At 40.5% G+C, this 19,634-nt stretch overlaps 2 protein-coding genes across 2 annotated transcripts; both read left to right on the top strand.

The window, feature by feature from the left end:
• Positions 1-2,759: 2,759 nt before the first annotated feature.
• Positions 2,760-6,215, top strand: LOC117988799 (uncharacterized). Its single transcript, XM_034976016.2, has 4 exons — positions 2,760-2,993; positions 3,931-4,730; positions 5,275-5,422; positions 6,013-6,215. The coding sequence occupies exons 1-4, from the start codon at positions 2,762-2,764 to the stop codon at positions 6,204-6,206; spliced, it is 1,374 nt and encodes a 457-aa protein (XP_034831907.1). The 5' UTR covers positions 2,760-2,761; the 3' UTR covers positions 6,207-6,215.
• Positions 6,216-7,852: 1,637 nt separating this feature from the next.
• Positions 7,853-17,663, top strand: LOC117988794 (tRNA endonuclease ANKZF1-like). Its single transcript, XM_034975995.2, has 11 exons — positions 7,853-8,183; positions 8,546-8,755; positions 9,239-9,399; positions 10,491-10,769; positions 11,328-11,550; positions 12,093-12,228; positions 13,057-13,360; positions 13,755-13,915; positions 14,545-14,686; positions 15,384-15,536; positions 16,630-17,663. The coding sequence occupies exons 1-11, from the start codon at positions 8,060-8,062 to the stop codon at positions 16,768-16,770; spliced, it is 2,034 nt and encodes a 677-aa protein (XP_034831886.1). The 5' UTR covers positions 7,853-8,059; the 3' UTR covers positions 16,771-17,663.
• Positions 17,664-19,634: the final 1,971 nt, after the last annotated feature.

A 19,634-nucleotide genomic window follows, 5' to 3' on the forward strand; every position in this document is an offset into this window, starting at 1 on the left:
AATGCACACCTGAGCGTTCGTCATAATGTTCTCAAAGGTGTGTGAAGTCTGCCAATTCGCACTTGGTCAGCAAAACCTGCTCATTCTGAGAGGAGACCTCTGTGCTCTGTAGTGAGCCGGCGATGGGTTGATCTTCATTATGATGATGATTCAAATAAAACAAGGGTACAAAGTTTAGTTTATATATTTGTATGCATAATTATTCATCATCATCAACCAATAGACGTCCACTGCTTGACATAGGTCTCTTGTAGTGACTTCCACACGCCACGGTCTTGCGCCGCCTGGATCCAGCGGCTCCCTGCGACTCGTCTGATGTCGTCCGTCCAACTAGTGTGGGGTCTTCCAACGCTGCGTCTTCCGGTGCGAGGTCGCCATTCCAGCACCTTGGGACCCCGACGTCTATCGGGTTTACGAACTATGTGCCCTGCCCATTGCCACTTCAGCTTCGCAACCCTTTGAGCTATGTCGGTTACTCTAGTTCTCCTACGGATCTCCCCATTTCATACGCATAATTATAGGTAGGTATTACAAATTTTGGAGCCTCGCATTTTGTATGCATAAGGCTGTAGAGTTTTACAAACAAAAAACCTTTTCCGGCGGCCATCGAGCCACGAGCCTCCCCACATGTCCGACGGTGAAATTGCAAATGCATTTACTGAATATAATTGATGTAACCATACACGATTTCATTTTTCCCGTACCTACTATGAGTGGGGAATATGAAAATATTTACCTATTATTTTTACTCTACTACGGCGAACAAAAGAAAATTTCCGTATGGATGTTGATGCGTGGCCGCGTGATGTGATCATGGTGATTTTAAAAAGAGTAGGTACTAGAAAGTATAGCTAATAGAGTTTTCTTGTCAGAGGCGTCTTTACCTATGGTGCAGGGTGTGCGGCGCACACGGGCGCCGGGTCTAAGGGGGCGCCGAGCGCCCTCTAATGCGACACCTCCAAAGATGCGTCGATGCCGGCGCTCTCAAAGACCCACCGCTCGTGTTATGGCCGACGCCGTCATCATTTAAAATTGCACCATTTGCATCCGAATTTCCGTTTGAAAATATAACTGTTAGTATTCCATTTTGACCCTGCTCCTACTAGACTAGAGGGCGCCAGGGTACTGGTTGCACACGGGCGCCACAAGGGCTAGAGACGCCTCTGTTTCTTGTTGTATGTTGTAAAAGTCCCGCAAATTGCTATTGCGCTGAAGCCATGTCTCATTAACATCGAAATGACGTCATTTTGACGTCAGCCGAAATAAAAATATACCATCAGCTCGAAACTTCAGTCTAGTGCTGACGTCACTAAAATTGCGGCCACGCGCATTAGCAATTTACGGGACTTATAATTATCGATATTTCATTCGCATGTTACTTAGACAAAGGATAGGTACCTAAGCCTGGCTGTTCAGCCTGGCGAGGGAGAGAACTGAAAATCTTATCGATATAGAAAGTAATAGGTACCTACCTACTTAATTCATTGTACCTACTTGCTAAGAATCAATATTTAAAATTTCTTTGGAAAATCTAGCAAGGACAATCACTTTTGACCTCTTATGTTATATTTTGTCAATCAATGCCATTTTAAATTAAGAAAATTATTAGATCTAACAACTGAACAATGTTTTTGGAAATACTTAAATGATTTTGATTTGTTCAACGCGGAAATGCAGCCAGTTTTCTTGGCACCATTCTTGACGGGCATAATTTGTTCATTAATTAAATTAGGTTAGCTGTAATTTTATTGTCCAGTAAAATAAAAAATAAATAAAAAAGTTGGGCAGCATTTTAAAGAAAATAAGAGAAAAAAAATACAACCTGTGTTACGGATTTAGTTCCATAAATAAAACTCTTAGCGAAGTCGGAAGATCGTTGAGATCTTATAATGAGTTGTTTTGATATTTTTCTAAGGATTTGAAAGGTTAATTGAGGATTTTGTCGGAAGAGGTATTTTCAAAAACCTCATTTAAGGTCATTGAAAATAAAACAGACAGAAGCTACTTATTTGTTAAATTTATTTTCTGTTGATAGAATATAGATAGGTAAATATACCAAATCGCTCATTTAATTAAAACCTCTTGCGCTCGATGGTGCAAATTAAGATCTATTGAGAAATTCGAAAATATTTCCTTAACCACGCTCATGCAGTGGGTATAAAGTGAAGTAAGCACACTACATAATATAATTTTATCACAGATTACATGTAAAGCCATGCAACACTCCAATGAAACTTTACATAATATTAGTTTTCCTGGTACTCATAGTAGACAAATCTACTAAAATAAATCTATATCTATACTATTATATAAAGAGTGAATGTCGTTAAGTTTGTTTGTAGGGGATAATCTTTGGAACTACTGAACCGATTTTAAAAATTCTTTCACCAGTAGAAAGCTACATTATTCCTGAGTGACATAGGCATACGGGACCTTTAAAAACCTAATCTACGAGGATCAGCTAGTGTGGATATAAAGAAAATTGAATTTTGCTCGAGACTGAAGTGAGCAAAAATATTTAATTCCTTACAAGTACAACGCACATAATTACGAAAACTACAAGGTGCTTGCCTGGAATTGAATACCGGACCCTCCGAATAGGAGACCACCACCGCCACCACCACTAACCACTAGGCTATCGCCGCTTGCATAAAGCATAATATGCCTAGTATATTAATTGACTCTTTGATTCGCATAAAAATTAATTAAGAATCACGCAGTAAAAAGTTACTTATAATTTTATCACAGATCGAATACACCAATGAAACTTGGCATGTTGGTTTTCCTAGTGCTCATAGTAGAAAAATCATTTCCGAAGGTACTAAATGTAGATGTAAAGAAAATTGAATTTTGCTCGAGACTGAAGTGCCGGAAGGAGGATGTTGGTTTAGCGGCTTGTGGTTTGCGCGCCGAGGGAAATGGTTTCCGGTTGAAACTATTTGAGAACGAATGCGAATTGTTGAAGTACGGATGCAGTGTTGACGAAGCGAAAGGTGAACTTAGTTTATCATATAAACGGTACTTAGCTTATGCTCGCGACTTCGTCACCGTGGACTAAATAAACTTCAAACCCCGTTTTACCCCTTTAGGGATTGAATTTTCAAAAAAAAAATTCTTAATGGATGTCTACGTCATAATAACTATCTGCATGCCAAACAGCTCGATCTGTGTAGTAGTTTGAGCTGTGCGTTGATAGATCAGTCAGTCAGCAGTTTCCTTTTATGATGCTCGCGGCTTCGCCCACGTTGATTAAAGTTTTTAAAAATCCAGTGGGATTTTTTTGATTATCCGGAATAAAAAGAAACCTATGTTTAAAAATCCCGTAGGAATTCTTCGATTTCCAAAATAAAAGTAATTAGTTTGTGCTCGTCCCCGGGATGCAAGCTACCTCTGTCCCAAATTACGTCAAAAAATCGATTGACCGATTGGACAGAGAGATACCAGATACACTTTCGCTTATTGTTATGGTATTGTTATGATATAAAAGGAGAAACGGAGGTACCTACGTACCAAATTACTTACCTAATAGGTAGTATACTGTAGGTACTAGAAATTTCAGATTTTGAACCCATCTCTATGGTTGAGATCATAACCCATCGCCGCCGCCGGTTTACTACTGAGAACGGGTCTCTTTTCAGAATGAGAAGGATTTAGTCCTTGGTTCACCATGCTGGTCACGTGCGGATTGGCCGACTTCACACGTCTTTAACAATATTATTTTAGAAAACTCTCTAGCATGCAGGTTTCCTCACGATGTTTTTCTTCACCATTAATAAAGCAGGTGCGAGTATATTAATATAATTTAATTGCTTACCCGTGTTATTTTAGTGTTCGAAATATTAAACATTATAATATTATGGTATATTCAGGGATCTATCTATGCATCATTACAAAATAATTATGTTTAAAATTGACTACACGCTCTTACAGCCTACGGAATAATTAACACAGAGTACTGCGATCGCTCGTTTGGTACAAGTTATAATGAGTCTGTTGATTACATGAAAAATTATAACCAAAAACTGAAAAGTGATGTCGATTATATAGAAATTAACGACCAAAAACTGGACAATAATGTTGTTTATATGAATAATGATAGTCGAAGATTTAATAACGCTTTGTTCATTAATAAGACAGGTAAATGTGATATTGCATGTGAAAATAACGAGAAAAAAGAAGTTTGTGGTATTAGAGAAGATGGTAAAGGATTTAGAATTAGGTTATTTCAAAACTATTGCGAATTAACTAAACACAATTGCGAGAACGATCTAGAATTCATAAGAACTGATCTTTTCATTTGTAAAACTGATCTTAATAATACTGAAGAAGAAAATATACAAAATAATTATGTGCTTCCTAAAAATGCGGTGAATGAAAATACATTTCAACATAATAAAGAACTAGTAGATGATTTAGAAAATTCATACACAAAAGATTATAAAGATGAATTATATAAAGTCAATAAGACAGATGTTAAGAATTTGGTTGTAGTTAATAGTAAAATATTTGGACAATACGACAACATAAGCGATTCCATTGACACATTCTTTGCCGCTTCGCATGTTTTCGATTTGCCGTTGAAGGAAGTACAGTTGAATACTCGGAGAAAGATGCTGAAATATGCAGGGCCGATAAAAGTGTTCGTACCATGGATAGCGAAACCGAAAATCATTGGCAATGATACGTTTCACAGGCCAACTCTTTCCTCGTGTTACCATAAGTGTCCTTTTGTGAGTTTCTGATCCAATATTGACTTTTGAGAGAGTGAGAACTCTTTAATTTTCCGGGCTAAACAGCAGCCTATCTCCTTCCCTGGGATGTAAGCTAACCCTGTACCAATTTCATCAAAATCGGTTAAACTGTTGGGCCGTGAAAAGCTAGCAGACAGACAGACAGACAGACAGACAGACCGGCAGGACACACTTTCACATTTATAATATTAGTATAGATAAGTAGCTATAATGAGGCAGAGATCTGGTAAGAAAGGATTTTAAAAATTCAACCCCTAAGGGGGTAAAATATGGGTTTGAAAATGTAGTCCACGTGGATTAACACGTTGCGTGCGGTACCGGTCAATTTCGACTTTCAGCTGGTGCGGCGACTCGTTGTTGTGTTTTTCCTGTGGTGCGGGGGCACTTTCACTATGAAACCTTACGTGAGTAGGTAAGAGATAAATATATATTTTGAATTTCCTCCTCAAACCCTACCATTTTAAAACACGGACACGAGCTAGTTTTTAGTATAAACTGGTACAAAAGTATAAAATGCTTACAGAAATGTCCAGACACTTACGCCCCAGTGTGCGGAGTACCCGGCGTGGTGGCTCGAGAACCGTCGCTCATGTTCCAGAACCACTGCTTCATGGACGTGGCGCAGTGCAAGATGTTCTGGGAAAACAAGAGCAGCACCTCACATAGTTCCTGTTAGTTCTTTATTGCAATGATGTAACGACTATTTTTTACCCTACAGTAGACGAGTACCTACCTACCTACGGCAAATCGCAAAACCAAAAAGAAGGCGTTAAAACTATCGTGAGTGATTTCCATTATACACGTAGAAGAAATCAGCTTTACTTACTCACGTGGTTAGTTGACGTAAGCTCGACTAGTTTCGAACCCACCCGGGGCCCTTTTTCACAGGGAGTTCGCGAACGCGTCGTGTCGACTAATTACGTGAGTACAGTTACGTGAGTACGTGGTTTCAGCTCCTACATAATATATAACCAAAAAGAAGGGTTATCTATCTGTTTGTAGGTACACAAAACCCTCGCTCATGTTCGCATTGTTCCTTAGAACTAGAAGTATAGGCACATGAGTAGGTATACCTACCTATATTAGTACGCGACAGGTAGAAATGGCAACCGGGGAGGGAACACCCCCACACTCGCATAGCCGGGGCACAGCCCCCGCGCGGGTGACGTGTGGGTGTCCCCGCGCCTCATACCCCAACTGGCATCTCGACCTGTCGCGGACTATACTTACATATTTCATTGTATTCTTTTTTCTTTTCTAGATTACGTGGAGTCTTCGTTCCTGTTCTGCATGGGTGACGAGATGAACGCCGTGTACCGCTTCCTGCCCGCAATACGGACGCTGCAGCACATGGGCCGTCTGAAGAAGAAGGGCAAGTTCCGAGCCGTACTGAGGAACTTCCGATTCGTGAGCGAGTTCCGATACGGGCGACCTAAGTTTATGGGGAGAAAATAAAAGGCTAATGCTTGCCGAAATAAAAAAACTGTTTTTGTACCTACGCCCAGCTATTACATACTTCTGATAAATAAACAAATTAAAAATACCTACAAAGGGTTAAGGGAATCTTACTACGTGCAATCTAAGTTGGCCGTCCAGAAATTAGTCACGAGTAGCTGCATCTCCATTGACCATATCGACACACCGCCAAGACCAAATTTGTTGTTCAGGATGGTCAAGAAAATTAGGTACCTAGTTCGTAAAATTGAAGAATGAATAAAAGAACGAGTGGTGGGAAAACACGCACCTCTTTGGCTGGGCGCTGTCCAGCCAATGGCGCCCAGCCGGCAGCCGATATTCTTGCCCATATACCTAGGTAAGTGAGAGAGATAGGTTTGCATCGGCAATGTTTCAGGTGTCACACGACGCCTCCTGGCTTTTTTTAGATTAACTACCTACCTACGTGGAGTCTTCGTTCCTGTTCTTCATGGGTGGCGAGATGGACATGAACGCCGCACACCCGCACGTCAGCCAAACTCGCCCGCACCGAGTTGGGGCCCGGGCTGTGCGGGGCGTTTTCACCCCAATTGCCGTCTCGACCTTTCACCTTTTAGAACCATCAGCTATTTTAAAAACTTTCTGTAGTTTAATCTGATGAATAAATCAATTTTTATCTAAATTGCTGTGATCTAGATGAATGTTGTATTATAACTCTTTGTTAGATTAAAAAGCTTGAACTCAGAGCGTAAAGTTAAAAAAAAAGTATTAATAATAATACTTTTTTTTTAACTTATAACAGATATAACAGATATAAATCTGGCTTAGATGAATATCTGGATATTCTGGGTATTTTTGGGTATCAGTTTAAGGCCTTAAAGGACTGTTATCCAGGGCTGTAAAAAAAATTAAAAAAAAATAATTTTTGGGTATCAGTGTATACTGTCAAAGTTGACGTGAGTCAAAGTCAATAAGTCATGTCAACGCAGTGTTTTCACTTTTAGGGACTTCACCTTATTGTAGGGGGAAACGATTAATATTATGAGGCACAACTTTAGGTATTTTTATGTTGATGATTTGGATTTAGAGTAATTTGACTAGAAAAGGGCAAAATGAATAAAAAATGGCAAAAATGAAGGGGGGGAGGTAAGCGGTATTATAATTTAAAAATGAAAGAAAATAATAACTGAACACTTTCATAGACGTAGGTTTAGGATCAAACGACTAATATTATGAGGTACAACTTTGGGTATTTTTATGTTGATGATTTGGATATTTTATAATGGAGTAATAATAGAAAAGGGCAAAATGAATAAAAAATGGCAAAAATGAAGGGGGGGGGGGGAGGTAAGCGGTATTATAATTTAAAAATGAAAGAAAATAATAACTGAACACTTTCATAAGACTCAAGGTTTAGGATCATTTAGTTAGGTATTTAAAAAAAGTGAAAAGATGTTGAAAAGTAATAAATTACTTGAAATAATTATTGTTTTTAAACCTCTGATTTATTGCGTATTGTTATGCGCGTTTCAGAGGTTTAAAAAATAAATAAGGTAATTTAGGGGGACTTTTTACAAAAACTATGGTAAAACCAAAACCGTAAGTGGGAACACTGTGACTTTGTCAATGTCATGCCAACAAGTTTGACATAAATCAACAATTTTCATTTTCACCTTGACTAATTTCGTTGAGGTTAGATTAGATTATTTTGTAAAACATGAATAATTTGAGAAAATCTTATTGCACAACAATATTTCCACCTTCTAAGAACCATAATAACACCGTACATTAAATGTAAATTATGCCATTCCATCCATAAGTTACGAGTATTGGAATTTAACGTTTATTTCATAATATTTGTAATTTAATTCAAAATGACTACTAAATCGGAAATAGTAAAGACTACGACGGTGAGGGTGTACGAATTGGATGATTTTGAAAAGCTGCTTAAAGGTCTGAGGGTGGCAGCCTGTATGATAACAGAATCTCATCAAGTTGGTAAGTTAAGTACCTAATTTGTTAATCACCCATATGTTTTGAACTAGCTGATTCGCTTTCGCTTGTACACATCAATATTGTGCAACCTTTTATTTACTTCAGACTTCAAATTGGCACAAATAAATTGTACAGCTGATTGACATAAAAACAAAATTTAATTGAATAATTAGAGCCTCAATAGCTCAATGGAGCGGACTGAAATCCGAAAGGTCGCTGGTTCAAACCCCACCTGTTGCACTATTGTTGTCCCCTACTCCTAGCACAAGCTTAACACTTAGTTGTAAGGGAAAGAGGAATATTAGTCATCATGATGAACTTGGCTAAGTAATATTCTTTAAAAAAATATGATATTTTGTTTTCAGTGGATGAAGCAAGTGTGATGAAACGTCTGAGCGCCTTGACGCTCAATGGTCCAGCAGATGGAAACTGCTGTTCATGCTGTGGAGTGGGTCCATTTGAAACACGAGCTCAGCAGACTGCCCATTATAAAAATCACTGGCACACCCACAACTTGAAGAGGAAGCTGTATGGAAAAGCTTCTTTGACTTTGGGACAGTTTAATTCTAGAAATGGTAGGTATTTTGAAGCAAAGCAAAATTTTACCTTTATAAATATAGATGATTTAGGCTATGCTCACGTGTTATGACGTAAGCCTGACTGGTTTCTAGTGGCGTGCACAGGGTTTTTAGCAGGGGAGGCATTAGTTAGGTAACAAGACTGCCTAAATTTGAAACATCCGTGTTTATACAAATCGATTCAAGATGGCTGCCCTGCCACAGACCACGTGACATCTGATGAGTCAAATATTGTCTGATTCATTAAACTAATTTCAATAAGCTAACACAGTAAAAAAAGAGTTGTAGACGACAGTTATGCTGCCCTGTATGTGACCACCTCCATTCAAATATACAAGCTATGAGATGCTGTAAACTGCACGACTATTTATCGCCAAGAGTGGGATCTCGCCCTAATCCGCTTTGGATGGAGATAGAAAAATATAGCTACTATAGCAAAAGTCAGAGACTTCTTCAAATATCTCATGCTTTTGATTCCAGATGATTCAAGTGTGTCCGGCAGTGACTCGGAGACTGAAGGCACTACTGCCAACCCTGCCAGCGATCTGTTTGCAGCTGCCACTAGACATTGCAAGGCGTTCTATACCAACCATAAGGGCAAGGTCTTCTGCATATACAGGTGTATATTGCATCATAAGAAGGTAAAATTAAGGGGTACAAAGAATCATCATCATTATCAACAGATAGATGTCCACTGCTGGACATAGGTCTCTTGTAGGGATCTCTGGCCTGTATATTATGTTGCCAACCCAAGGCGCATGAGGAAACCGCATAAAGTGTAACACTACAAATACATCTGTTTTCATAATAGGGATTGTGCCTTGCCTACTACTCAAATCAGCAACTTTTTATCGAACGTCACAATGCTGACTTTGTATGGGAGCTTGCATGAAATACGTCGATGTGACGTCATATCTTCGTCTTCTTTTCATCGTACTTTTTTAGTCAAATCAATAATTTAAAATGGTATGTAAACTTAAAACTAACAGTGGACATAGATTTTACGAATTTTGGACGCGGCAGAAAGTAATGTACATCGGCGTTTAGGCCATTTCAGCTTTGTAGAGTGTTGTCTCTGTCACTCATACCTATGAAGTCTTGTCGGTCTCAACGACAGAGCCAATGCTCTACAAATCTGCTATCTCCTTCTAAAGGTCGATATACATTACTTTTTGCCGCGTACTGTAATTTATTTTTGACATAGGTACTACCCCAAATTATGCGCACAGTTGTTACATAAAGGCTAGGCTGAGATTTGTAGACTATTATAGAAAACCCTTTGACTTTTGACTTAAAATGAGATAAATTTAATAGAGTTAGGTTTTTTTTTTAATTTTCTAGACTAGTGCTTGGTTGCAATCAGACCTGCTAGCTAGTGATGATGCAGCCTAAGATGGAGCACGCTTGCCCAGAAGTCTGTTTCGTTACAACACTTAAGTTTGAGGAAAGTCAAATTGTGCTTTACAGATCTCAGCTTGAATATGTAGTATGGTATAATAATATTGTAAATGGATGACTTGAAAAGAGTAACCGCCGAGTTTCTTGCTGGTTCTTCTCGGTAGGAACGGCATTCCAAACCAGTGGTAAATTAAACTAGTTAACTATTCATAAGAACTTGTAATAAGTCTACTTGAATAAAAATAAATTCTATTCTATTCTATTCTAAATATCTGTGCGGCGATAAGCACACAATCCTTTGCCACTTTTATACATATTCACCAAAAATTTTTAGGAGGAGCTATCAACAGATGGAGAAGGCTATGCGTGGGTTGAGCGTTGCCAACGTTTGGCTATCCCGGGTTTCCAGCGCTGGGCCATCTTGATGGTGTCTGGCGGCCACTTTGCCGGGGCCATCTTCTCTGGGGCTGTTGCAGTGGTCCATAAGACCCATCATTCGTATGTGACTCGGAGGGGACAGGGACAGGCACAAGTGAATAGGGACCAGCATGGCAATGCTCCGAGGTCTTCTGGTGCAAGTTTAAGGAGATACAACCAGGCGCAGTTTTTGCAGGTATGGGATTTTATAAGGCTTGAGTGAAGTATCCGTACCCCTATTATAAATGTGAAAGTGTGTTTGTTTGTTGGTTTGTTGGTTGGTCCTTCAATCACGTCGCAACGGAGCAACTGATCGACGTGATTTTTTGTATGGGTATAGGTTAAGACCTGGAAAGGGACATAGGCTACTACAAAGCAAAGAGTTTTTGTAACTCACAGCAACAAGAGCAACAGGATTTTTAAAACCTAAATCTACGCGTACGAAGTCGGTAATTTTATACAGTCACGAAATCAGGCATTTGCACCATGCTTTAAGTATTAAAATATTTTTGTTTGTACACATACGTTTTAAGTCAGGTGATAACACACATCGGTTTCATCGTTTCTTTTTACGCCCGCCTGACCGCCATACAAAAAAAAATGCATTTGAAGTTGGTTCTTTCTTTTTGAAAATTATTTTTATTTTAAGCTTTTCAGTGTAGCTACGTTCTGGATATTCACAGTCAATGTATAATGATAAAGATGATTTCTAAATTCTACCAACAAATACCATTTTTGTTATTCCATTTTGTAGCATGTCCAAGATATCATAGCTGGGTGGATAGAAGACTTAAAAGGCTGTTCCATAATACTCTACCGCGCTGTGGGCTCGATCAACCAATCCGCACTATTCGGCAAGAATTCCCCGTTGACGCGCGAAGACATGCGTGTTAGAGCGTTGCCTTTCCCGACGCGCAAACCCACTTATAAAGAAGTGAAGAGGGTGCATGAAACTGTTGCCAGTGTGGAGGTTTATGGTAAGATGTTAGCAAAGATTATTTTTATCGCAACAATATATTCAAATTAGTCCCGTCGCCTTTTAAACATACGCACCCAAACATCCACACCCACGCATCCACACACACGCACCCACAAACACTAGTTGGTTGGATAGAAGGCAAAAGGCTGTTTTATAATTCTCTACCTCGCTCGCTGTTGACTCTATCAACCAATCCGCACTATTCGGCAAGAACTCCACTTTGACGCGCGAAGACATTCGTGATAGAGCGTTGCCTTTACCACACGCACATCCACTTACAAAAAAGTTGCATGAAACTGTTCCTAGTGTAGAGGTCTACGGTAAGATTTATTTTTTCTTATAAGAACTTGGCTTTTGGTCTTGATACAAACATTTTATCGCAACAATACATTCAAATTGATCTCTCCTTTTATACACCTACACCCACACATACCCAACAATATTAATGAGCTAAAGTTGTAACACCGTTCCGTAACAACATCCGTTAGTATCCGACATATAGTTCTAGATCTTTTGTAACAAAACCTTTGGTGTCTTCAGAAACTATGGAGCTATTCCAAAAGGCACTGATTGCGTCAACTAGCAGGACAGCGATCAAAACTGGCTCCGAAACTGTCGACCGTACCAAGAAAACGCCGAAGAGTCCCAGCAAACCCATCGATAGAGCTAAATCAAGGTACGTGTATTTTGCCGAGTATAATTGGCTACTGTCTGTATTGGAGGCCTACTGTCGGCGACTAAAATATCGGTGAATTTTAAAAAGGTGTTTTGTTGTTTGATAGCTACAGTATGACGATTGCAATCACTTCCTGATTGGCCAACACTCTCGCAAGTGGCTTGAATGTATTGCAGCAAAAATACCATAGGTTCAGCAAATCACAACAATTTAAATGGTAATTGACGTAGCTTGTCCGTAATCGACTTTTTTCGGACCGAACAGCTGGTGTGAGGCCGCCATCTTGAAAAATGGGTGTGCTCATCAATTTGATTAAAATTGATGGTATCAAAATGAGTGACTCAATAAAAGAATAAGATCAGGGGGCATTTTTTCGCCTGATGTTTTTGTCAGAAACTCTCTTGCGTTCTGACGTCACAACGACTGACCCGGATATATCCAAAAAATCAAGTTGATTCGTTGCTCTGTTGCGACGAAATAACAAACAAACTTTTTTGCAATATGTATCTAAATATATAAAAGGAAAAAGTGACTGACTGACTGACTAACTGATCTATCAACGCACAGCTCAAACTACTGGATGGTTTGGGCTGGAATTTGGCATGTAGATAGCTATTATGACGTCCGCTAAGAAAGTATTTTAGAAAATTCAACCCCTAAGGGAGTGAAATAGTGGTTTGAAATTTGTGTAGTGTGTGTAGGGTGTAGTCCGCGCGGACGAAGTCGCGAGCATAAGCTAGTACAAAATAAATCATTATAAACCGTTCTAAGATCCGCTATAGACTAATCTCTGTGACAAGACAACTGCATTCTAAAATACATTTCCAGGGAACGTGCACCCCGCGAACTTCCCACACAAATAGTATCAAGCGAAGACGAGGGACCGTGTTTCATAGACCTAGAGACCCCAGCGGGCTGGATTAAGACGCTCTCAGAGCAAAGCGCCAACGGCGTGATCACTAACTCACGGAAAGACCTCCTGAACGACTGTGCCATAGACTACTCCTCTGATAGCGACCAGGAGAATGTGGCAGAGAGAAAAGAGCATCGCGCGAAAGTGAAAAAGAAAAAGAAGGTGGACGATAAACAGGCGAAGAAAACGCCGCTGAAAATATCAGCGAATGTTAAAAAGGTACGTACAAAATACGTTTTATACTAAGTTATATGTATAAATATTCTTAGGTTTAATAAACTGTCATAGTTATGTGTGGGTTCTATAATAAAGCTTTCTTGCTGGTTCTTCTCGGTAGGAGAGGCATTCCGAACCAGTGGTAGGGTAGATGCATTTGCCTATTCAAAAGTACTTGTAAAAGTTTAATTGAATAAAAAATAATTTAATTTATTTATTTCTTTTCCTTTTTTGTCGCTCTTAGATTAGTAGACAGACGAAACCAAACTAGTTGCAGTCCCTACAAGATATCTATTGTCCAACAGTGGACTTATATCAATTGATGACAATGACGACGAAAGTCCAGCGCTAATTTGTACCGACTATAAATTAGTTTTCAACAATTGTTTTTTAACAGATGTGGAAATTAATATCGGGCAAGGATCAAAACTCGTTGGAGACTATACTTGAAGGTTTCGAGTCTGCGGAGCTAGAAGCGGCTTGCAATGCTCAAGACCCTGTGGACGGCAACACCGCGCTACACAAGGCCGCCATTGCCGAAAAACCCGAAATGGTCACGTGAGTATCTCTCTTCCTCTCCCTCCCCCACCGTCTCTATCTCTCTTTGTCGTATTCCTCATTGAATCGTGATCACTTCCCATTAATGTTACAATAGTAGGAAATTTATTAAGGGAAATGCGTACACTGCGATCGCTACAGCCTCTTTAGTATGACTAGTTGCTTACGACACCCGAAAGATAAAGAATGACAGCAATGCCACGATCGCAATCATCTCTGATTGGTTGACGCCCGCTCACTATTGGCTACAATGCATTGTTGCATCAAGAATCGCACAAATTCAGCCAATCACATCAATTGAGAATATAATAATGACTGATGCAGATTTTACGAAATCAATCTAATGGAGTCGATTGCCCTTTTGACGGCACTTGAGTAACTCTGTATTTTATGAGAGAGAGAGAGCGAGAAAGAAAAGATCTTACGCGATAAAAATAGAAGCGTTTATCGAAGTTTAGCCCGCAGCGCTGTGCGAGCTGAATTGTACTTTTTTGCGTCGTATTAAAAGTTGCTATTTATTTAAATGTCTTTGGGGAGTAATCCTTCTGTACCTAGAAGGTACTATTAAGTTTTCTGTGCTTTTAAGCAGTTTGTGGTTTCGAAAAAGCTACATAATGTGTATTTTACAGTGAAATCCTTACCGCTGGAGGTGACCCGTGTATTCGCAACCACGCGCTGCAGACGCCGTACGCCGCGTCCCCACACAACGGCACACGCATCGCCTTCCGGATGTTTCAGGCTCAGTTTCCGGAAAAATACAACTATAATAAGGTATGTAAATACTCAAACACGCAACTCACCTGCAAACACGCACACACACACTTATGCTTAAGCATTCATATTACGGACGCAGCAACCCGTATATTCTCGTATTAACATGTGCGTACGCATTGATCCGTGTATTCGCAACCACGCGCAGACGCCTTACGCCGCGTCCCCACACAACGGCACACGCATCGCCTTCCGGATGTTTCAGACTCAGTTTCCGGAAAAATACAATTATAATAAAGTATTTAAATGCTTCAACACGCAACTCACACGCAAACACGCACACACGCATTTATGCCTAAGCATTCACACGTACGCGGCATCCCGCATTTCGCAACCACACTCTGAAGAGAGTGTTTATGGGTAAACAACAATCTGAATGACATATGGGTGACACAAAAAACATTTTGCACTTATGATGAGGTTGCGACCTATACAACCTCATTACATACAGCGCCCTCATTTAATTTCCAATTTTTTCGGTCGATCTATAGATATGCAATCCTTGCAATCGAAGTGAAAATCACAGTGTATAACTCGGTCATAAAACCCATTTTGTCCTCGATTTAAATATCTGCACTCGCCTTCGGCTCGGGTAGATAAACGTCTCGGATAAAATGGCTTGTTTAAGGCCCTTGTTGTACAATATTTTATTAAACACAAAAATAAAATATGAAATGTAAAACATTATTTGTTATAGTCTCAAATCCCCGGCCCCATTACTCCTGAGCAGTTGGAGCAAGAGAGGGACAAGAAAGCACAGCAGAGGAAGGCGAAGAGACAGCGAGAGAAGGAGAAGCAAGCGGAGAAGAACAAGATAAACAAATTCCTGCAGATGACTGACATTCAAAAGGTAATTACCAGAGCTGTATGCTTAGTACAAGATTTTACACCACACCAACTTATAGTCCGTACAAAATGACTCCTCACGCGCCATTTTAACTATGGGCCAACTGTCATGTCAAAAGCACGGTTCACTTTTAAAATAAGGACTCAAATCATACTTTTGACATGATATTTGACACAAATAGTTAAAATGGCGCGTGAGGAGTTAAATTTTACGCGTCATAAACTAAAATTAAAATGGACCTTAATTCTCTTGGTTTAAAGTTCAAGTTCGTCCATAGATATATAGCCAGCGCTCTAACAGCCGCACTCAGAGTCGCTAATTATTACTCAAGATTGAGTTAAAACGAGACAGATTTATGTGAGAGATATAGATAGCTCTGTCTTGTTTTAACTAAACTTAAGTAACGATTAAGCTACTCTGAGTGTGGCAGTAAGCCGTATCGTTGTTAATGAAAATCGGGGGTACTGAATTTTTGACTATAAATCAAGGCCTTAAGAGCCATTTTATTCTGACGTTTTTGTGCACTCTAAATACATCAAAAGCTGTTCGCAGATTACACCATGCGCTTATAAAAGCTAGGCGCTCAATTATTGTGTAAAAAACCAGCCAAGTGCGTGGTGGGCCACGCGCCGTGTAGGGTTCCGTACTTCGTAGTCACAATCATCGAAAAACAGATATAACTCCATAACCTGTAAACCCTAAAATTTTAATTTAAATAAAAAAAAAATTATTTCACCACTTTGTCGGCGTGATTAATATTTATACCCATGCCAAATCACAGATTTCTAGCACTAATAGTCTCTGAGATTAACCGAGGACGGACGGACATACAGACGGACGGACATGGCGAAACTTAAGGGTTCCTTGTTTACTACGGAACCCTAAAAACGTATTTGTCTTAAAACCGGCAGGATTCGAACCTACGTATTTTGGGTTCGCGTCCGACGCATTGACCGCTAGGCCAAGGCGCCTAGGTTCGCTTGTTGCCAGTGACGAAATTTGTGATATGTATTTTCACTCATTACTGAAGCGACTGTTAGTGCCATCTAGTAGCGACACTTTGCAGTTATAGAAACTACTTGTTTGTTTATATTAGGTGAGAGCGGACCTCATGATGTGTTTCCTGTGCGGGGCGAACCTCCCCAGACCCCCGTTCGAGTACGACAGCTACCAGTTCTGCTCCATCAAGTGTCTGCAGAACCATCGGAATCTTCGGCCTTTGCATAAGAGCGCGTAAAATCAAATTAGAAAAAACGGTCAAGTTCGAGTCGGACTCGCACACGAAGGGTTCCGTACTATCGTACAAGATATTTTAACATTTTTATGTGCAACACTGAAAGATACTGACAACAGCGCCATCTATACGTAATTTAATAAATTAAAATAATTTATAAAATCACATATAGATGGCGGCTGTAGTTAAAATGTGTTCACGAAAAATTTCATAAACACATTTTAATTTTTTTGTGATGTTACCACAAATTCACGGTTTTCGGATTTATTCCGTTACTTGTGGTCTAAAACCTACCTATCTACCAAATTTCATGATTCTAGGTCAACGGGAAGTATCCTATAGGTTGACAGACACGACGCGAGACAGACAGACAACAAAGTGATCCTATAAGGGTTCCTTATTTCATTTTGAGGTACGGAAACTCCTTAAAACGATCAAGTGCGAGTTGAACTCGTGCACGAAGTGTTCTGTGCCATCGTACAAGAAATAACACTTTAGTCAGGACCCATCGCCGGCTCACTACTAATCACCCCTGTCGGAATGAAAAGGGCTTAGATCCACTGGCCAAGTGCGGATTGGCAGATTTCACACACCTTAGAGAACATTATGGAAAACTCTCAGGCATGCGGGTTTCCTCACGATGTTTTTCTTCGCCGTTAAGGCAAGTGATATTTAATTTCTTGAAACGCACATAATTTTGTTAAGTTATAGGTGCTTACTCGGAATCGAACCTTGAGTAACAGACCAACGTTTTAATCACTAGGCTATCACCGCCCTATAAATAAAATAATGTATCTTAAATGGAAATCATATTAATTAAGTATTTCATGGTAATTATTATGCCTTATTGTAAATCGACCCTTCCCGATCGAAGCAATACAATTATTGTGTCAAGAGTAAAATCCATGTGTTTTATTTACATTACCCGGTAGGAAAGATAACTTTGGAAAACCCGAACTTTAGAGAAAGTTAGGAACTTTCAGGTATTTTGTTCTGAGGGAACATCGAACAAAACGTCGTGGCTTCGACGTCACTGGCAGGCGTCAAATGTTAGACTCCTTACGCGCTATTTTAAGACCCGGACTCCACCGGAGCGGAGATGTCTAAAGCGCAGACGAGAAGAGATATTTTTCAGCATGGATGTATCCACCGAAGCTGTGCGGAGATGCGTACTGGCTAGACTGGAGCGGAGATGTGTGCTGTCTAGAGCGGAGATGTCTGTTGGCTAAAGCGAGACTGAGCTGCGTGCGGCGAGCGTTGGATGTCGAGTTGCACTGCATGCAGCTCACATCTCTTCTCGTCTCCGCTACGCGCCGTCGCATCGCCAGCTTGCGAGGGACAGCTCACATCTCCGCTTTGTGCCGCCGCGCCCAGCTCAGGCACTACGCACATCTCCGCATCGATCGTGCCATACAAATAATATGATATGATATCTCCGCTCAGTGGTATCCACTGAGCAGCAGCAGAGCGGAGACAAGATGCGGGAATAACGAAATTCTATTGGTTGTTTAAATCACATCTCTCCTCCAGAGCGGAGACGACTCTGGTGGAGTCCGGGCCTAACTCTATCATGGGTCAACTGTCATGCCAAAAGTCATTCTTACGGGCTATACATTTGTTGCAGGTAGCCCCTTAAAGTAGGCCTATTTTCTTTGATTTTAGTCACCATAGCCTAATATTTGACACTGTCGATTCTGGATCAAACCGTGAGTTCCCTCACTCCAGTTCACTCTGGCGTGAGCTAGATGGTAACCACACGAGTCACGACTACTCAGAGCAGTCGCGATCGCTGGAACGGTCTTTCGACAATGAAGGATGATTGTAGTTAGCCACAGGGCCGTCTTTACCCGGGGGTTCAAGGGGTGCGGTGCACCTGGGCGCAGAGCCCTAGGGGGCGCAAGCCGACCGCCCATAAATTTCGATAGGGACACTGAGACCACACGAGTGGAACCGCGGGCACAGCCAGTGGCGTAGCAAAAGGGTGGCAAGTTGGACAAAATGCCACGGGCCAGGAGAGCCCCACAGCCCGCGAGGGCCGGGAGCTGAAAGAAAAAATCGTCGTTATATCAAGTTGCGAATACCTTCCTAGATTTCATTTCGGGCGGTGCCGAAAAGTAAATAAATATATGCCTCCCATGGGCAATATTAGGAACAACTTTGCGCTCGCTTCGCTCACGCTTTCTAACTTTTTGCGTACCTGCCTAGATTTTATTTATTAAAAAAAACTATTTAAAAAATAAATAATTTTGCGCTCGCTTTTATTGGTACCTATATTACGCGACAGATTGAGATGGCAATCGGGGTGTGTGGGACGTCCCCCGCCTCATACCCCGATTGCCATGTCGACCTGTCGCGTACTAGGTATATATGTGTGCTGTGCTGGTGATTATATAGATACTTTTAATGGGGGCCGGGGCGCAGACTAACTTTCGCTTTGGTTAGCCATGCAGACTTCACACTCTTGAGAACAATGGAGAACTCTGCATACTGCATGCAGCATTACTCACTTTACCGGGATCGAAAGAGGCCGAGACGTCTTAGCCACTACTAGGCTATCACCGACTGTGCGTGTGGTAGGGACCGTCCACCCATAATAAATCCTTGGATGGTAACTGCGCAGCTTATCGTCGACCATGGGGCGAGTAAGACCTTGCGTGAATCAAATCTGGGACCTATATAAAAGAGCACTGCACCAGGGAAGTCTTTGGGACTTACACTTTTAACTTTATAAAATAGGACAGTGGTGTGGTATTACTCCATTAGATAATAACAATATTTAACCACGTTTAAAAAAATGTTTTATTTAAACGTGGTTAAATAGTCTCTTTCTGTGTTTTTGGTTTAAAATATTACGAGAAATAGGTATA

Source organism: Maniola hyperantus, chromosome 15 (genome assembly GCF_902806685.2).
Source record: "Maniola hyperantus chromosome 15, iAphHyp1.2, whole genome shotgun sequence".
Lineage (NCBI taxonomy): Eukaryota > Metazoa > Arthropoda > Insecta > Lepidoptera > Nymphalidae > Maniola > Maniola hyperantus.

Coding starts and splice junctions, on each gene's coding strand:
- LOC117988799 (XM_034976016.2), top strand. CDS start 2,762: ATGAAACTTGGCATGTTGGTTTTCCTAGTGCTCATAGTAGAAAAATCA. Junction 4,731..5,274: donor GTTACCATAAGTGTCCTTTT/GTGAGTTTCTGA, acceptor AAATGCTTACAG/AAATGTCCAGACACTTACGC. Junction 5,423..6,012: donor CAGCACCTCACATAGTTCCT/GTTAGTTCTTTA, acceptor TTTCTTTTCTAG/ATTACGTGGAGTCTTCGTTC.
- LOC117988794 (XM_034975995.2), top strand. CDS start 8,060: ATGACTACTAAATCGGAAATAGTAAAGACTACGACGGTGAGGGTGTAC. Junction 8,184..8,545: donor AACAGAATCTCATCAAGTTG/GTAAGTTAAGTA, acceptor TTTTGTTTTCAG/TGGATGAAGCAAGTGTGATG. Junction 13,361..13,754: donor TATCAGCGAATGTTAAAAAG/GTACGTACAAAA, acceptor GTTTTTTAACAG/ATGTGGAAATTAATATCGGG.